Source organism: Prionailurus bengalensis, chromosome A1, assembly GCF_016509475.1.
Source record: "Prionailurus bengalensis isolate Pbe53 chromosome A1, Fcat_Pben_1.1_paternal_pri, whole genome shotgun sequence".
In the NCBI taxonomy this organism is placed as follows: Eukaryota; Metazoa; Chordata; class Mammalia; order Carnivora; family Felidae; genus Prionailurus; species Prionailurus bengalensis.
Genome location: NC_057343.1, coordinates 191,240,694 through 191,262,046, shown reverse-complemented (window position 1 = coordinate 191,262,046; position 21,353 = coordinate 191,240,694). Strand labels below are relative to the sequence as shown.

Below are 21,353 nucleotides of genomic sequence, written 5' to 3'. Positions count from 1 at the left end.
CTTGCATGGGAATTTAGCACATTTGCCCACTTGAATTCCTGGATGTAATATCTATCAACTTTCATTAAAAAACCAGTTTAGTAGAGAAAGGCAACTTACAACTATAAGTTTCAGTTCTTGACTCTTTTAAGACCATCAGATACTTAGTACAAAAAACAGTTTATTTAGCCACTGCCTTCTTTCAATAAAGGATTTAAGGTGATCAATGCAGGAAACCACATGTGAAGTCAGCAGTTGAAAACCAAAGCCACCGGCTGTAATTGTATTAGCATTTTCCAAAGTGGATTCTGTGAGATGTTAGCAGACATGTTAAAACAAAAAAAGGGGGTCTCAAGCCAGATAAGTTTGGGGAGCACTGAAATAAACTGTTAAACATGATTTTTCACTGCGAGACTTTTAACAACCGTCCCCAAGGCAGAGGAGTAGGATGTGTTTCCTAAACTTAAATATTGTCAGAATATCTAAATGGCTTGGGTTCCAACTAACACATTTGGAAAAGCACTGCTCCTGCCCTTCTAAATTTGATAATTAGGCTACTTGAAAATTGGGATTAAATTTATTTTCATTTTATTTTCAGTGAAAACAGTTTCCTTAATTTGCAATTAGCCAGAGCAGCTTTGTCAAAAGCACAGAAAAGTTTGATGCTTTGAACATGCTGATATTTCAGCACACTTTTAAAGAAGGCTATTCTTATTACAAGTATTACCTCTAATTCATAAGAACAAACAAGGCAATGAGACTTACTAGAAAGTGCTTGTGGCTCCAAGCTTAGAAAATTTCACTCTGATGACTTGAAGAGGCAGATGAATTAGTGCCAACGGGGCAGGGCTTTGTTTAGTCTGTAGATCTCTAGTCAGAGCCAACAGTGATTTAAAGAGCTATAAATGAGCAGATATGGGCATTTGTAGCGAGGCATGCTTATCTGCAGTTGGGTTACTTTTCTCCATAAGAGCTACCCATATTTTCCAGCCCAAATTATCTTGTGGATCTGTATATAATCTAAACTCTTGACATGTGATCCCAGCACTGTTGCCCATCCTCAACAGCCATTAAGTACAAGAAGGAAGGAATTGGTGGTACAGGGCTAGCCTGAAGGTAGACAGGGAAAACACTAAACTATGCTCTGTAACATTCAGCTGCCTTACAAAGGGATTTACCCCAACCAATTTGTCTATAAGAATAAGATCTGTAATCAAAACCCCATTTCATCAATAAGGTATTATTAAAATGAGATGGGATAGGGGCACCTGGGTGGCTCAGTCAGTTTAGTGACTTCAGCTCAGGTCATGATCTCATGGTTCATGAGTTCGAGCCCCACTTTGGGCTCTGTGCTGACAGCTCAGAGACTGGAGCCTGCTTCACATTCTGTGTCTCCCCCCCCCACCCCGCCCCGACTCTTGCTGCCCCTCCCCCACTCGGTCTCTCTTTTTCTCTCTCTCTCTCTCTCTCTCTCAAAAATAAATAAACTGGGGCGCCTGGGTGGCTCAGTCAGTTAAGCGTCCAACTTCGGCTCAGGTCATGATCTCGCAGTCCGTGAGTTTGAGCCCCGTGTCGGGCTCTGTGCTGACTGCTCAGAGCCTGAAGCCTGTTTCAGATTCTGTGTCTCCCTCTCTCTCTGACCCTCCCCCATTCATGCTCTGTCTCTCTCTGTCTCAAAAATAAATAAATGTTAAAATAAATAAATAAATAAATAAACAGTAAAAAAATTAGATGGGATAAAATGGGTCAAGCTGACACACACATTTTCCCTTAGTTATAAACATCAATTGTGAAGACAACCAAATGTCACTTTAGTTCCAATGTGGGGTTACATGTTTGCCCTATCAATAAATTCAAATTTTGCTCTTTAACCACATTGAAATGACATTGCACAGAGTAATAAAAAATATAAAATATGAAAATAAAATTTTATTGGGAAGAGGAAATATTACATACAATTAAGTATAGGGTTGATGAAATATATTACATTAACAACCTTTCCTTAAGGAACAAATACAGACTTAGTGAAGGAAGATGTTGGAAGTTTAGAACAGGTTTCCATATATAATTTCCAAGCAGTTTTAAGTAACAAGATCTCAATTTGCATAAATTATACAGATCACTGAGGGAAAAGTGTATTGGTTTGTGGATATTTCTGATCCTTGGTTCAGGTGCCTTGTAGATCTCTTCTACCATGATCCCAACTCTGGTGGTCCTGATCCTGTTCTAAATAGGTTCTCTTGATCCACAGTGGCCACTTACCATGAGGACACATCACAAGAAGGATTTTTATTGCTCACTGTGAATTAAAAAAATTCCATGTGCTCTTCCATGAACTCCATGGTTTTAGAGACAGCTGTTTGAACCAAACCTGGAAGAGTTTTTCCATTTGGGGTAGTGCTTAAGTCACATGTACACACGTGAAAAGAGTTTGAAAACGGCATCAGAATATGTGCACAACATCTTTATTGATACAGTTTTAAGTCTCGTGTAAGCTAATAGAATCTGTGCAATTCTGGAGACTATTAAATAAAAATAAATATCTAATAAGAATCTGCACGTGGTATGGAAACCATCCGCACCTGAACAGCATTCATTTTGCTTATTTCTATCCCCCAAACAGAAAACATCCAACAAGAACAATTTTATCTATGTTTATTTAATTATAACAAAAGTAGAACAATGCATACCAAATGGAAAAATAAATCCAAAAAAGATGATGAAAATGTTTAGGAACAGAAATGACTAATTTAGCTGAAGGACTTAACCCAGTGCCATGAAAACATATTTGCAACTTATACTTGGTTATTCACATAAATTAAATTTAGCAATTGAGTCCAAATTCACTACTAAAAGTTATCAAAATACTTTCAAAATGTTACATAAAAACTGACAATATCCATAAATGTTACATAAACACCAAACAAAAAATCATATAAGAAAAATAAATAAATGTATGTTGAGATAAAATACAAATCACACTTATCATGCCAGCTATACACTCCCTATCCCTTCAAATATAATTGTGAGGATTCAGTATTTTTCACATTCCAAGATAAAGTAATGATAATATATATTGATGCAAATTTCAGCCACAAAAATAAACTACTTTATATCTTAAATATTCCGATGATGAAACATCAGGACTCCAGTTTCACTAATCAAATCTTTATGAAGGCATATATCACGTTTGATTTTGACCCCTCATATCATGGCTGAAAACCCTCAGCAAAGCTTTCTAGGCTTTTTTTCTCACACCAACTGACCCAGAGTATATTTTAAGAAATGTTTATTTTCTATGCATATTTGTTTTAAAATTATAAATTCCTGAGCACTTTTTCTTCATCCTCCTCATCACTGTCAGTGACATTGACTTGCTGGATGCTAGAGGGAGTTGACGTTGGGGCTGTGAAGACGTTCTCCAAGGCTCCAATGTCCAGCTGAGGCATAGGATTTAAGTATTCTTCCCCACTGTGGCTATGACTGTTATAGTAAGAGGTCCCATCCACGCTCTCACAACTCCGAGAATCTTCGCTGTGTGTACGTTCATCTGGGTAGTCTCTAAAAGGATAGTCTCTATTTAAAGCTGAAAACATAGCCTCGTGTTTTTGGTACCTGTCTTCATAATAACCAAGGCATTCTGGCATTGAACTTGGAAAATTTCCATAGCCAAAGGGAGGCCGACTATAAGGGCACGTGCTGCAGCAGAAAGACAAAAAAGGAATTAGATCATACCTTGCCCACGTGTTTCCTTGCACACAGACTAATTGAGCACACTTAACTGCTCCTCTTTGGGGCCTGGAAAGTTCCCAAGATAACTCCTCAACCACTTCATGTATCCATCTGTTCTTTTACTACTACCAAGTCCCAACAGAAACTAAATGGCAAAATAAGTTTGTGACTCACTAGAACTATTATCTATTATCAGCCTCAGGCTTCTTACCTTTGACAGCCTTGATAAAGAAAAATTGCTTATCTGGGCTTTTCTCTCATGATGCCTACTACCATGTAAGGTTTTGGAAATGCAAACATGTGTTATACTGTGCTAAAAATTGATACTTGGTAAGCAGTGCAACAATTGTTCTTATTAGTATTTGAAACAAATCTTATGGGGGGGGTGATGTATAATTGTGTTGCAATCAAGAACTACTCATCAACTACATTTTTCACAAAACTAGAACAAGTAATCCTAAAATTTGTATGGAACCATGAAAGACCCCAAATAGCTAAAGCAATCTTGGGCAGGGTGGTGGGGGGAAGCTGGAGATATCACCATTCCATATTTCAAGATATTCAAAGCTATAGCAATCAAAACATATGGCACTGGCACAAAAATAGACACATAGATCAACAGAACTGAACAGAACTCAAAAATAGAACTCAAAAATAAATCTATGATTACATGATCAATTAATTTATGACAAAAGAGGCAAGAATATACAATGGGGAAAATCCTGTCTTCAATATGGTGCTGGGAAAACTGAATAGCTACATGTATAAAGAATGAAACTGGGCCACCTTTGAATACGATACACAAAAATGAACCCAAAATGGATTAAAGACCTTACAGGGGCGCCTGGGTGGCGCAGTCGGTTAAGCGTCCGACTTCAACCAGGTCACGATCTCGCGGTCCATGAGTTCGAGCCCCGCGTCAGGCTCTGGGCCGGTGGCTCAGAGCCTGGAGCCTGTTTCCAATTCTGGGTCTCCCTCTCTCTCTGCCCCTCCCCCGTTCATGCTCTGTCTCTCTCTGTCCCAAAAATAAACGTTGAAAAAAAAATTAAAAAAAAAAAAAAAAAAAAGACCTTACTGTGAGACCATAAAAATCCTAGAAAAGAGCACAGGCAGTAATTTCACTGACATTGCTCATAACAGCTTTCTAGATATGTCTCCTAAGGCAAGGGAAACAAAAGCAGAAATAAACTACTGGGACTACCTCAGAGCGTTTACATAGCAAAGGAAACTATCAACAAAACAAAAAGGTAACCTTACTGAATGGGAGAAGATATTTACAAACAGTATACCTGATAAGGGGTTAATATCCAAAACATATAAAGAATTTATATAACTTGACATCAAAAAACAATCTGATTAAAAAATGGGCAGAGGACCTGAATAGACATCTTTCTAATTTTTTTTTAATGTTTTTATTTATTTTTGAAGGAGAGAGAGACACAGCATGAGCGGGGGAGGAGCAGAGAGAGAGGGAAACACAGAATCAGAAGCAGGCTCCAGGCTCTAAGCTGTCAGCACAGAGCCCGATGTGGGGTTCAAACCCACAAACTGTGAGATCACGATCTGAGCCAAAGCCCTACGCTCAACCGACTGAGCCACCTAGGTGCCCCTGAATAGACATCTTTCTAAAGAAGATATACAGATGGTCAACAGACATATGAAACGATGCTCAACATCACTCGTCATCAAGCAAATACAAATCAAAACCATGATGGAATATCATCTTACACCTGATAGAAGGGCTAAAGTCAAAAAGACAAAAAATAACAAGTGTTGGTGAGGATTTGGAGAAAAAGGGACCTCAATGCTGTTGGTAAATTGGTACCAGTCACTATGGAAAACAATATGGAGGTTCCTCAAAAAGTTAAAAATAGAATTACCATATGATCCAATAATTCCACTATGGGGTATTTACCCAAAGAAAATGAAGACATCAATTCAAAAAGATATATACACCCCTATGTTTATTGCAGTTTTATTTACAATAGCTAAGAAATGGAAGCAACCTAAGTGTCCATTAGTAGATGAATGGATAAAACAGATGTGTTATATATACACACAATGGAGTATTATACAGCCATAAAAAAGTATGGGATACTGGGACATTTGGGTGGCTCAGTCAATTAAACATCCAACACTTGATTTTGGCTCAGGTCATGATCTCATGGTTCATGGGATTGAGCCCCACATCCAGCTCTGTGCTTGGGATTCTCTCTCTCTCTCTCTCTCTCTCTCTCTCTGCCCCTTCCCCCTTCTTTCTCTCAAAATAAATAAACTTAAAAAAAAAAGTGAGATCTTGTCATTTGCAACAACATAAATGGACCTAGAGGGTATTATGCTAAGTGAAGTAAGTCAGATTGAGAAGGACAAATACCATATGATTTCACTTATAAGTGGAATAAAAAAAAACAAACAATGAACAAAAAGCAGAATCAGACCATAAGCATAATAAGCAGAATACAACAGTATTACAGTATTAGAGCAGTAAGCAGAATACAGAGAACAAACTGATGGTTGCCAGAGGAGAGAGGGGTGGGATGTTGGGCAAAATGAGTGAAGGGGAGTGGGAGATACAGGCTTCCAGTTAACAAGTGAATAAGTCACAGGAACAAAAGGCACAGTATAAGGAATACAGTTAATAATATTGTAAGAGCAATGTACAGGGGACAGATGGTAGCTACACTTGTGATGAACATAGCACAATGTATACACTTATCAAATCACTATGCTGTACATCTGAAATGAATATAACATTGTGTGTCAACTATACAAAAAAAAACCTCCTGGGCAGGGTGGGGAGGGGTGGGGCTGCACCACTGGAACAGAGGATGACAACTTAACTTTAATTGACAATAATTAAATTGAAAACACTCACTATCAGATTTAGAATGGATATTAAACTGTGGTTTTAAAGATCATTTCCAAATAACATTTTTGCAACATGAACAATTGAAAAGATTATTTTTACTGTTTTACAAACTGCCTTTTTAAGGCAAATCTAAAAATTCTGCCATTCAAACCCAATTTTTTTAGGTATTGTAAAGGCATAGAACAGGAATCATAGGAAGGGATATACAAAAGTCCAAGCAAGAATTCCCTGGGCTCATGGACTCCATCTAGTGACAGATAACATAAACATAAAAACCATACTCATGAGCAAAACCCATGACAAGTTGGGGGTTTCATTTTATGCTCCCACTTTTTTTTTAAAAAAAAGGTCAACTTTGTTTCCTTCTATTAAAAAATAGAAGTATAATCAACATACTAGACATCATCTCAAACTCTGAAAATATGGGGTATCTTCAGCGGATTGGTATCTCACCCCCAAATCTCCAAGTGCTAGAAACCTTGTCCATGTTAACTATCATAAGTATGAGGCTAAGTTTCCAAAATGTTTCAGATTTCCTTTCCTATTGCCACATCTTCATTCAAGCATTTTTAATATAATACATACGTCCTGAACGTGTTATACTTCTAGCTAGTATGATTTTGCTCCTGTAGCTCTTTCACCTGAGCGTCTCCCCATTCACTGAATTACACAGACACTTCCTCTTTCACAAAACCTTCACATCAGGTGGAAACAATCACCCACTATTTTTTTTCAGGACTCAACGTAGGCAAGATATTATGCAAGGCTTGGTGGATAATTTAATTTAAGAATGATCTAGGGGCACCTGGGTAGCTCAGTTAAGCATCTGACCCTTGATTTTGGCTCAAGTCATGAACTCACGGTTCATCTCTCTCCCTCTCACTCTGCCCCTCCCCTGCTCACATGCATGTGCTCACTCTTTCTCTTGCTCTCTCTCTTTCTCTCAAATAAATAAACATTAAAAATAAATACAAAATAAAAATGATCTAGAATCTAGGTATATAGTAGACATGTGCTCAAGTCTGTAAGGCAAACTGCAAACACCAGATGGCTATACCAGTGTGGTAAAAACACATTAGACCCACAAAATAGATCAGTTAAGACAGGAGTAATCCTAGAAGTTTGCATGGATGAAAATGAATAACTTTGGAAGCACTGAGGTATAGTGGGAAAACCATCAATTAGAATTTTCAGAATGATAATATTAGTCAACATTTAATAAGCAATAACTACGTTTTCTAGGCATCTGCTAAGGTTTATGTGTTATCTCAATTACTCATTAGAATAACTATATGAGACAGATACTCTATCTCCACTTAACAGATGAGGAAAAAGATAACCTGGAAGAGACTGAGTAAAGTGCTCAAAGTCAGTAATTAGTAAGTAGTGAAACAGAATCAGGCAAGCTAACTCTAGAACTTGTTCTCCTAACTACCATGCCACAGTACATGGGTACTAGTTCTAGCTGTGCCACTTATAAACCTGGTAACCTTAAAGAAACCTACATTTTTCTGAGCATTGGGTTCCTTATATAAAAGAGATAATATTACCTGTTCTGCCAACTTAAAAGGTCTGTCATGAGGAACTTGCCAGAGGATGTCTATATGAGCACTTTAGAAACTAGAAACACTTATAATGTGTTACTACTTAGTCTTAAAAAAAAGTTATTTGTAGCAATGTATTCATAAATATACACATATATGTTTTGCTTTTATTTTCAAAAAGGAAGAATGCAAAGGTAGAGCAAAATCTAATTGAAGTAGTGGTATGTAGGGGCGTCTGGGTGCCTCAGTCGGTTAAGCACCTGACTTCGGCTCTGGTCATGATCTCACTGTTCATGGGTTCGAGCCCCATCAGGCTCTGTGCTGACAGCTTGGAGCCTGGAGCCTGCTTCAGATTCTGTCTCCCTGTCTCTATGCCCCTCCCCCACGCGCGCGCGCGCGCGCGCGCGCGCGCGCGCTCTCTCTCTCTCTCTCTCTTTCTCAAAAATAAACAAACATTAAAAAATAAAAGAAATGGTGGCATGTAGGAGGCAAGATGGAAGGGGGGAAGAGACAGGCAGAGAAGCCAGGCTTCTCAGAATGTACTTTATATTATGATTTTGGCTTTGAAACCATGTAACAACTTTGCATAATTTTAAAACAATTTACTATTTTAAAAAGTAATGCCCTAAAAATTAAAAGCAAACGAAAACAAATGAACCCAAGTTCATATCAAGTTGCAGTTTCCTTGACTACACAGAGAAAAATTATTTCAAGATAATTTAAATCTGATGTCTTTATTGTGTCTTCCTGGTAAGATACACCCTAAAGAGAAAAGAATGACAAATACTAAACTACATTTGGTAATTTTATTGTTTGTGATACTGCTGCTTTGAAACTCTTGCTATAATTGTTTTGAAGCTATTCTCTCTCTCTCCCCCCACCCCCCACAAACATATTAGGAAAAAAAAACATATTTCGTAAGACAAAGCAAATATATTATTATCACTAGAAAACAAGATTTCTCCTAGGGAGAAAAGATGTTAGCACATAAAATCAAAGAACTTCATTTGAAACTACAATATTTAATTTATTTTATAAATACCAGTATATACTCATGAATTACTTCTCATACAAAAAATACATATTATTCTCATACGTATTCTCATATTTTACACTGAAAAGCCCTAGACACTTTGTTAATTCAGAAGTGATAAGCATCCTTATTGCCCAAATTGTGATTTCAGTAAAAGAAACTTGGATTTCTGGATAAAATGGCTGATTCCAGGTCTGGGAAGTACAAAACGTACAAGAAAAACCTAGGGCATACTTTGCCATAGAACAAAAAAGCTATCAAAGATTAAGGACACAGAACCCAACTTATAGCCAACTGGACAAATAAAAGAATAATTTGAGCATCAGAAGATATAATAATGATTGCAATGTATCAAAAAATACCAAATATATAAAAATATACTTGTTCATGACGGTATTCCTAAAACAAAACAAGACTCAGTAATATCAGGCGAGGGTGTGGGGAGTGGGGGGAGGGGGAATCAAGAATTTATCCTGCTCTTCCTGTATTTCAGAGTAACCAAGTAGTTGATGGCAAGTTTTTCTTCAAAAAAGCATTCTAGTTAATGAAGAAATGCTGATGGAGAAAATCACCATTTTACAATCCCATTGGTCTAGGCAACAATCACCATAGCTACTAAAATCATTACAATGGTAATTCTCAACCTTAGCTGACCGTTACAATCACCTGGAAAAACTTTTTTATTTAATGTTTAATATTTATGAGAGAGAGAGATGGGGTGGGGGGTGGAGGGAGGGGCAGAGAGAGGGGAGGACAGAGGATTCGAAGCAGTGACAGCAGAGAGCCCGATGTGGGGCTCTCTGAACCCTGTGAGATCATGACTTGAACTGAAGTCAGATACTTAACCAACTGAGCCATCCAGGCACCCCAACCTAGAGAAACTTTTAAAGAATACTGCTGCTCAGGTCCTACCCTGACAAAGATTCTAATTTGTTTGGTCTAAACTCTTCAAGTGATGCTACTGTACAGCCAAGAATTGAGAAGTACTATTAAAGTGATAATACCTGAACCCACAGATCATTCTTAACATCACTATTAGAGAAAAACAGATGTGATACAATACAAAGTACACAGCACCCAGGAGGTATCATTGTCAAAGAGAGAGAGAGAGAGAGAGAGAGAGAGAGAGAGAGAGAAATAGGGAAAAGAAAAATAAAGGGGGAAAAAGGTAAAAGAAAAAAATTTGAACCTGAATTTAATCAAGTTGCAAGATCTATCATTTTACAGAAAAAAAATAGGTGAAAGGGAAACATATAAACAATATCCAAGGATGTAATAAGCAAAATGTAAGATGAGTATAATTTCTTGTTTCTTCAATAAATACATGGAATTAAAAAAATAAAAGAGGTTAGAGCACGATTTTAGCAAAGAAGAGGCTTAAGAAACATAATCACATCCAATGTGTACATCTTGCTTGGATCCTGTTTTATGCAAACTAATTGTGAATGGAGGAAAATTCAACAGGTCAGTTGTTGGATGATAATAAGGAAATATTAATGCTTCAGGTATAAAAATGGTTCAACATTTTTTTCAAGTCCTTAGCTAATAAATATACATACTGATGTATATGCAGATGAAATTACATGACATCTGTGATTTACTTTAACATACTTAAAGCACTTCCCACTAAGAAGTAGAAGAAATAAATAAACTAACAAGAGCTAAACTGTTGATAATTGTTGAGTGATGGGTACATGGAGATTCATTATGCTATTCTGCTTTACATATAAAAATTTCTGTAACTAGATGGTAACTAAGACAAAAATATAATGCTATTCATTGCTTCTTTCACTCATTCATATGCATGTAAGTTTCCCCCATGTGTTTTCAGGGCTTCATTTCTTTTTAACACTGAATAATATTCCACTGTTTATGTATATCACAGTTTATCTAGTCACCTACTGAAGGACATCTTGATTGTTTCTGTTTTGGCAATTATGAATAAAATGGCTATAAACATCTGTGTGCAGGTTTTTGTGTGAACACAAGTTTTCAGTATTTTTGGTAAATACCAAGGAGTATGATTGCTGGATCATATGGTAAGAGTTTTTGTAGTTTTATAAGGAATTGCCAAACTGTCTTCCAAAATAATTATACCATTATGCATTCCCACTAGCAATGAATTAAAATGTCCTTTGCTCTACATCCTCCGCAGTATTTGGTGTTGTCTGTATTTTGGATTTGGTAAGTTCAGATAGGTTTATAGTGGTTTCTCATTTAAATTTGTAAGTCCCTATTATTCAGTAATCAAAAAGAATGAAATCTTGCCATTTGCAACAACATGGATGGAACTAGAGTGTATTATGCTAAGTGAGATAAGCCAATCAGAGAAAGACAAATATCATATGATTTCACTCATATGTGAAATTTAAGAAACAAATCAGATGAACATAGGGGAAGGGAAGGAAAAATAAGAAAAACAGAGAGGGAAACAAACCATAAGAGACTCTTAAATACAGAGAATAAACTGAGGGTTGCTGGTGGGGTGCTGGGTGGGAGATGGGCTAAATGGGCAAGGGTCATTAAGGAGAAGACTTGTTGGGACTAGCACTGGGTGTTATATGTAAGTGATGAACCACTAAATTCTATTCCTGAAATCAATTTTACAATATATGTTGACTAATTTGGATTTAAATAAAAATTTAAAAAGAAAGAAAAAAGGAGGAAGAACCAAAACTTTCAAATAAAACATAATGGAGCTGGGAAGAGCCAAGATGGCAGAACAGCATGGAAGTTTTTTTTTCTTGCACCTCACATCCATGAAATACAGCCAGATCAACACTAAACCATCCTGCACACCTAGAAAATTGATTTGAGGATTAACACAATAATCTTCACAACCTGAACCACAGAACTCATCAGAAAGAGAAAAAAAAATATTTTTATTTTCAATTTTTATTAAAAATATTTTTCTTTCTCTGTCCCTCCCCCGTTCATGCTCTGTCTCTCTCTGTCCCAAAAATAAATAAAACATTGAAAAAAAAATTTAAAAAAAAAATTTAAAAAAAAAGGGGCACCTGCGTGGCGCAGTCGGTTAAGCGTCCGACTTCAGCCAGGTCACGATCTCGCGGTCCGTGAGTTCGAGCCCTGCATCAGGCTCTGGGCTGATGGCTCAGAGCCTGGAGCCTGTTTCCAATTCTGTGTCTCCCTCTCTCTCTGCCCCTCCCCCGTTCATGCTCTGTCTCTCTCTGTCCCAAAAATAAATAAAACGTTGAAAAAAAAAATTTTTTTAAATATATATTTCTTTAATTTTTTCCTACTATATTTTTTACTATTTTGTAAATTTTTCAAATTCTATTTTACTTCCATCATTTCATTTTATTATTTTCCATTGTATTCACTTTTTCAAATTTTCAAATTTTACTTTTTTTTCTTCTTTTTTTCCCCCCTTTTTCTCTTTTTTCTCTAATCTATGAAGCTCCTTTCAACAACCAGAACAAAATATACCTAGGATCTAGCATAATTTCTTTGATTTTGTGTGTGTGTGTGTTGTTTTTAATTTTTTAATTTTAATTTTTTTTACCTTATTAATTCCTTTTCTTCCTTCAAAATGATGAAATGAAGGAATTCACCCCAAAAGAAAAAAGACATGACAGCCAGGGACCTAATCAACACAGATACGAGCAAGATGTCTGAACCAGAATTTAGTTTTTTTTTCTTTTTTCAACATTTATTTTTGAGACAGAGAGAGACAGAGCATGAACGGGGGAGGGGCAGAGAGAGAGGGAGACACAGAATTGGAAACAGGCTCCAGGCTCTGAGCCATCAGCCCAGAGCCCGACGCGGGGCTCGAACTCACGGACCGCGAGATCGTGACCTGGCTGAAGTCGGACGCTTAACCGACTGCGCCACCCAGGCGCCCCTGAACCAGAATTTAGAATCACGATAATAAAAATACTAGTTGGGGGGGCGCCTGGGTGGCTCAGTCGGTTAAGTGTCCGACTTCGGCTCAGGTCACCATCTCGCGGTCTGTGAGTTCGAGCCCCGTGTCGGGCTCTGTGCTGACCGCTCAGAGCCTGGAGCCTGTTTCAGATTCTGCATCTCCCTCTCTCTCTGACCCTCCCCTGTTCATGCTCTGTCTCTCTCTGTCTCAAAAATAAATAAACGTTAAAAAAAAAATTAAAAAAAAATACTAGCTGGGGTTAGAAAATAGATTAGAATCCCTTCCTGCAGTGATAAAAGAAGTAAAAGCCAGTCAGGATGAAATAAAAAATGCTATAACTGAGCTGCAATCTCGAATGGCGGCCATGGCAGCAAGGATGGATGAGGCAGAGCAGTGAATCAGTGATATAGAGGACAAACTTATGGAGAATAATGAAGCAGACAAAAAGAGGAAGACTAAGGCAAAAGAGAATGATTTAAGAATTAGAGAAATCAGTGCCTTATTAAAAAGGAACAACATGAGAATCATAGGGGTCCCAGAAGATGAAGACAGAGAAAAAGAGGTAGAAGGGTTATGTGAGCAAATCATACTGGAAAACTTTCCTAACCTGGGGAAAGACACAGACATCAAAATCCAGGAAGCACAGAGGACTCCCATTAGATTCAACAAAAACTGACCATCAGCAAGGCATACCATAGTCAAATTCACAAAATACTCAGCCAAAGAAAGAATCATGAAACCAGTAAGGGAAAAACAGCCCTTAACTTACAAGAGAAGACAGATCAGGCTTGCAACAGACCTATCCACAGAAACTTGGCAGGTCAGAAGGGAGTGGCAGGATACATTCAATGTGCTGAATTGGCAAAATATGTAGCCAGTAATTCTTTATCCAGCAAGGCTGTCATTCAAAATAGAAAAAGAGATTACAAGTTTCCCAGACAAAATGAAAATTAAAGGAGTTGGTGACCACTAAACCAGACCTGCAAGAAACTTCAAGGGGGATTCTCTGGGGAGAGAAAAGACGGAGGAAAAAAAAAAGACTAAAAGCAACAAAGACTAGAAAGGGCCAGAGAACACCACCAGAAACTCCAACTCTACAAGCAACATAATGGCAATAAATTCATATCTTTCAGGGGCGCCTGGGTGGCTCAGTCGGTTGAGCATCCGACTTTGGCTCAGGTTATGATCTTGTGGTCTGTGAGTTCGAGCCCAGTGTCAGGCTCTGTGCTGACAGCTCAGAGCCTGGAGCCTGCTTCGGATTATATGCCTCCCTCTCTCTCTGCCCCTCCCTCACTCATGCTCTGTCTCTCTGTCTGTCAAAAATAAATAATTAAAAAAAAATTAAACAAAAAATTCATATCATTCAGTACTCACTCTAAACATCAATGAACTAAATGCTCCAATCAAAAGACATAGGGTAACAGAATAGATAAGAAAACAAAATCCATCTATATGCTGTTTACAAGAGGCCCACTTTAGACCTAAAGACACCTTCAGACTGAAAGTAAGGGGATGGAGAACCATCTATCATGCTAATGGTCGACAAAACAAAGCTGGAGTAGCCTACTTATATCAGACAATCTAGACTTCAAAATAAAGACTGTAATAAGAGATGAAGAAGGGCATTATATCATAATTAAGGGGTATATCTACCAAAAAGACCTAACAATTGTAAACATTTATGCTCCAAATGTGAAAGAACCCAAATATATAAATCAATTAACCACAAACATAAAGAAACTCATTGATATTAATAATACCATAATAGTAGGGGACTTCAACACCCCACTTACAACAATGGACAGATCATCTAAACAGAAAATCAAGAAGGAAACAATGGCTTTGAATGAGACACTGGACCAGATGGATTTAACAGATATATTCAAACATTTCACCCTAAAGCAGCAGAATATACATTCTTCTCCAGTGCACATGGAACGTTCTCCAGAATAGATCACATACTGGGACACAAATCAGCCCTCAACAAGTACAAAAAGATCGAGATCATACCGTGCATATTTTCAGACCACAATGCTGTGAAACTCGAAATCAACCACAAGAAAAAATTTGGAAAGATAACAAATACTTGCAGACTAAAGAACATCCTACTTAAGAATGAATGGGTTAACCAAGCAGTTAAAGAGGAAATTAAAAAGTATATGGAAGCCAATGAAAATGATAACACCACAGCCCAAAACCTCTGGGACACAGCCAAGGCAGTCATAAGAGGGAAGTATATAGCAAACCAATCTTTTCCATAGGAGGAAGAAAGGTCTCAGATACACAACCTAACCTTACACCTTAAACAGTTGGAAAAAGAACAGCAAATAAAACCAAAACCAGCAGAAGACAGGAAATAATAAAGATGAGAGCAGAAATCAATGCTATCATAAACAAAACAGAACAAAACAAAACAAAACAAACAAACAAACAAAAAAACAGTAGAACAGATCAACGAAACCAGAAGCTGGTTCTTTGAAAGAATTAACAAAATTGATAAACCACTAACCAGCTGGGTCAAAAAGAAAAAGGAAAGGACCCAAATAAATAAAATAAGAATGAAAGAGGAGAGATCACAACCAATACAGGAGAAACAAGAACAATATTAAGAGAATATTATGAGCAATTATATGCCAATAAAATAGGCAATCTGGAAGAAATGAACAAATTCCTACAAACATATAAACTACCAAAACTGAACATGAAGAAATAGAAAATTTGAACAGACTTGTAACCAGCAAAGAAGTCGAATTAGTAATCAATAATCTCCCAAAAAACAAGAGTGCAGAGCTAGATGGCTTTCCAGGGGAATTCTACCAAACATTTAAGGAAGAGTTAACACCTATTCTCGTGAAGCTGTTCCAAAAAATAGAAATGGGAGGAAAACTTCCAAACTCCTTCTATGAAGCGAGCATAGAAGACCAAAACCAAAGACCCCACTAAAAAGGAGAACTATAGACCAATTTCCCTGATGAATATGGATGCAAAAATCCTCAAGTTATTAGCCAACTGGATCCAACAATACATTAAAAAAATTATTCACCACGACCAAGTGGGATTTATACCTGGGATGCAGGGCTGGTTAAATATCCGCAAAATAATCAATGTGATTTGTCACATCATAAGAGAAAGGACAAGAACCACATGATCCTCTCAATAGATGCAGAGAAAGCATTTGACAAAATACAGCATCCTTTCTTGATAAAAACCCTCCAGAAAATAGGGACAGAGGACCATACCTTGAGATCATAAAAGCCATGTATGAAAGACCCAACACTAATACCAACCGCAATGGGGAAAAATTGAGAGCTTTCCCCCTAAGGTCAGGAACAAGACAGGGATGTACACTCTCGCCACTGTTGTTCAACATAGTATTGGAAGTCTTAGCCTCCACAATCAGACAACACAAAGAAATAAAAGGAATCCAAACTGGCCAGGAGGAGGTCAAACTTTCACTCTTCACAGATAACATGATACTATAGATGGAAAACCCAAAAGATTCCACCAAAAAACTGCTAGAACTGATCCATGAATTCAGCAAAGTTGCAGGTTATAAAATCAATGCACAGAAATTGGTTGCATTCCTATACACCAATAATGAAGCAACAGAAAGAGAAATCAAGGAATAGATCCCATTTACAACTGTAACAAAAACCATAAAATACCTAGGAATAAATTTAACCAAAGAGGTGAAAAATCTATACACTGGACACTATAGAAAGCTTATGAAAGAAATTGAAGAAGACACAAAGAAATGAAAAAATATTCCATGCTTCTGGATAGGAAGAACAAATATTGTTAAAATGTCAATACTACCCAAAGCAATATACATATTCAATGCAATCCCTAACAAAATAACACTAGCATTCTTCACAGAGCTAGAACAAACAATCCTAAAATTTGTATGGAACCAGAAAAACCCCGAATAGCCAAAGCAATCTTGAAAAAGAAAACCAAAGCAGGAGGCATCACAATACCGGACTTCAAGCTGTACTACAAAGCTGTAATCATCAAGACACCATGGTACTGGCACAGAAACAGACACTCAGATCAATGGAACAGAATAGAGAACCCAGAAATGTTCCCACAAATGTATGGCCAACTAATCTTTGACAAAGCAGGAAAGAATATCCAATGGAATAAAGACAGTCTCTCCAGCAAGTGGTGCTGGGAAAACTGGACAGCAACATGCAGAAAAATGAACCTGGACCACTTTCTTACACCATACATAAAAATAAACCCAAAATGGATGAAAGACCTAAATATAAGAAAGGAAGGATCAAAAGCCTTGAGGAGAAAGCAGGCAAAAACAACTTATTACTCAACACATCTCTAGAGGCAAGGGAAACAAAAGCAAAAATGAACTATTAGGACCTCATCAAAATAAAAAGCTTCTGCACAGTGAAGGAAACAATCAGCAAAACTAAAAGGCAACTGACAGAATGGGAGAAGATATTTCCAAATAACATATCAGATAAAGGGTTAGTATCCAAAATCTATAAAGAATTTATCAAACTCAACACCCAAAACACAAATAATCCAGTGAAGAAACGGGCAAAAAACATGAATAGACACTTCTCCAAAGAAGACATCCAGATGGCCAACCGACACATGAAAAAAATGCTCAACATCATTCATTATCAGGGAAATACAAATCAGAACCATAATGAGATACCACCTCATACCTATCATAACGGCTAACATTAACAACTCAGGCAACAACAGATGTTGGCAAGGATGCGGAGAAAGAGGATCTCTTTTGCACTGCTGGTGGGAATGCAAACTGGTACAGCCACTCTGGAAAACAGTATGGAGGTTCCTCAGAAAATTAAAAATAGAACTACCCTATGACCCAGCAATTGCACTACTAGGTATTTATCCAAGGGATACAGGTATGCTGTTTCAAAGGGACACAGTGTTTATAGCAGCACTATCAATAATAGCCAAAGTATGGAAAGAGCCCAAATGTCCATTGATGGATGAATGGATAAGGAAGATGTAGTATATATACATATATACATATACATGTATACATATACATGTATATGTGTGTGTATATATGTATATATATATGTATATATATACATGTATATGTGTGTGTATATATGTATATATATATATGTATATATGTACATATATATATGTATATATATGTATATATATGTACATATATATATATGTATATACAATGGAGTATTACTCAGCAATCTAGAAGAATGAAATCTTGCCATTTGCAACTATGTGGATGGAACTAGAGGGTATCATGCTAAGCGAAATTAGTGAATCGGAGAAAGACAAATATCATATGACCACACTCATATGAGGTCTTTAAGATACAAAATAGATGAACATAAGGGAAGGGAAGCAAAAATAATATAAAAACAAGGAGGGAGACAAAACATAAGAGACTCTTAAATATGGAAAACAAACAGAGGGTTACTGGAGGGGTTGTGGGGGGGGGATGGGCTAAAGGGGTAAGGGGCATTAAGGAATCTACTCCTGAAATCATTGTTGCACTGTATGCTAACTTGGATATAAATTTTTTAAAAATTAATTAAATAAAAAAATCATAATGGGGCTGATCTTAAAAAATGAATAAATAGATAAAAATAAATTTCTAATTCCCTAAAGATACATAATGTGAAGCATCTTTTCATGTGCTTAACTGCCATCTGTATATGTTCTTTGGTGAGGCGTCTGTTCACAGGTCTTTTGTCCATTTTTAATCAGGTTATTTACTTATTGTTGAGTTTTAAGAATTCAATATTTTGTATATTTTGTACACCAGTCCTGTATCAGATACATCATTCGCAAATATTTTCTCCCAGACAGTGGCATGTCTTTTCATTTTCTTGATACCACACTGTTTGATACAGTAGCTTTGTAGTAAGTTTGAAGTCACTCCTCTAACTTTGTTCTCCTTTCTCAAGATGGTTTTAAAACTATTCTGGGTCACTTACAATTCCATATAAATTTTAGGATCAGCTTTTCCATTTCTTCAAAAAAAGGCCATTGGGATTTTGACAGGGATTGTATTGATTCTATAAATCACTTTGGGAAGTGCTGTCATCTTAACAATATTAAGTCTTCCAATGCATGTACATAAATACCTTTGCATTTATTTAGATATTTAATTTCATTCAATAATGATTTGTAGTTTTGCACATCCGTGGTTAGATTTATTCCTAGGTATTTCACTTTTTGATGCTATTGTAAGTGGAACTGTTTTCTTAATTTGCTTTTTGGATTGCTCATTAGTGTACAGAAAATTCAGGTGATTTTTGTATATTGATATTCTATCCTGCAACTTTGCTGAATTATTCACTGGCTCCAACAAATTTTTGTGGATTCTTTGGGATATTCTAAATACAGGATTTTCCATTTATAGGATGATGTGTAAAAAGAAGTAATTTTATTTCTTTTATTTTGGATGTCTTCCCCCCCACACACACACACTTAATTTCTCTGGCTAGAACTTCTAGTACAATGTTGAACAGTAATTGTGAAAGCAGATATCCCTTTCTGGTTCCAAATCTTAGGAGGAAAGCTGTTGGTCCTTCATCAGTGATGATAATATTAACTGTAGGTTTTGAACAAAAATGCCCTTTATCACACTGAGGAAGTTCTATTCCTAGTTTTCCCATTAAGTTTTGAAATCAGGAATTGTTGGATTTTATCAAATGCTTTTTCTACATTATTTGAGATGATAGGGTGATTTTGTTCCTTTATTGTATTTGTGAGGTGTATTACACTGATTGATTTTCAGATGTTGAACCATACTTACATTCCTGGGGTAAATCCCACTTGGTCTTGATATGTAATCCTTTTCATATGCTGCTGGATTCTGTTTGCTAGTATTTTACTGAACATATTTTACATCTATATGCTTAAGATATATTGGTCTGTAATTTTCCTTCTCATGACATCTTTGTCTGGCTTTGGTAGCAGAGTGATACTGGCCCTAGAAGTGTTCCCTCATATTTTTTTAGAAGAGTTTGAGGATTGGTGTTAATTCCTCTTTAAACATTTGGTAGAATTCACCAATGAAATTATCTCACCTAGGGCTTTTCTTTGCTGGGAAGTTTTTGATTACTGATTCAATCTCTTAATATAGGTCTGTTCAGATTTGCTATTTCTTCTTGAGTCAGTTTTGATAATTCATGTATTTGTCAATTTTATCTAGGTTATCTGACAGGTAGAAATACAATTATTCAGTGTATTCTCGTATAGTCATTTTTATTTCTGCAAAGTTGGTAGCAATGTACTGAATTTCACATCTGATTTTAGTAATTTATGTCTTATCTCTTTTTTTCTTAGTCAGTCTAGCTAAAGTTTCAGCAATTTTATTGATCTTTTCAAAAAGCTAACTTTTATTGATTTTGCTTTTCTCTACTTCATTAAGGTCTCTTTTGTTTTTCTATTCTTTATTTACCTCTAATCTTTATTATTTATTTCCTTTTGTGAGCTTAGGTTTTGTTTGCTCTTCTTTTTCTGGATCCTTAAGGTTTAAAGTTATGCTGTTTGCTTGAAAGCTTACTTTTTAAATGTAGGTCATTGAAGCTATAATTTCCGTCAGTACTGCTTTCACGAAGTTTTGAGATGCTGTGTTTTCATTTTCACTCATCTCAAATATTTTATAATTTCCCTTGTGATGTCTTATTTGACCCATTGGTTGTTTAAGAGTTAAATTTCCATATATTTTTAAATTTTCTGGTTTTCTTTCTGTTATTACCAGTTTCATTTTATCATGGTTGGAGAAGAAACTTTGTAAAATTTTAAAACTTTAAAAAAATTTTGAGACTTGTTTTGTGACCCAACATATGATTTATCCTACATAACATACCATGTGCAATTGTGAAGCATCTATATTCTGTTGTTGGGTGAAGCATTATATATGCCTATTATGTCTAGTTGGTTTACAGTATTATACAGTCTTCTATCTCCTTGTAATCTTCATTCATTTTGGAGGAATTGCCTTTTTTAAAGTTTATATTTATTTATTTATTTTTTGAGAGAGAGAGAGAGCGAGCGCGCTAGTTGGGGAGAGGCAGAGAGAGGGAGACAGAGAATCTGCAGCAGGCTCTGTGCTGACAGACAGGCTGATGCAGGGCTCGAATTCACGAACCATGAGATCATGACTTGAGCTAATGGCAGATGCTTAACTGACTGAGCCACCAAGGCGCCCCAGAGAATGCTCTTCTATTCATTATTTCAAGTATACACAGCTAACATCATACTCAATGCTGAAAAGCTGAAAGGTTTTCTCTAAGATCAAGAATAAGACAAAGATGCTAATACTTGCCTTTTTTATTC

At 36.5% G+C, this 21,353-nt stretch overlaps 1 protein-coding gene across 2 annotated transcripts in view; it reads right to left on the bottom strand.

The window, feature by feature from the left end:
- Positions 1 to 3,251: 3,251 nt before the first annotated feature.
- SOX30 (SRY-box transcription factor 30) overlaps positions 3,252 to 21,353 on the bottom strand; it is a 37,127-nt gene continuing 19,025 nt past the window's right edge. The window contains exon 5 of one of the 2 annotated variants that reach the window (XM_043597185.1): positions 3,252 to 3,678. In XM_043597185.1, the coding sequence (XP_043453120.1) occupies positions 3,297 to 3,678 (382 nt within the window). In that variant the 3' untranslated portion in view covers positions 3,252 to 3,296. The remainder of the gene's footprint in view (positions 3,679 to 21,353) is intronic. The other variant, XM_043597194.1, reaches the window with a different exon arrangement.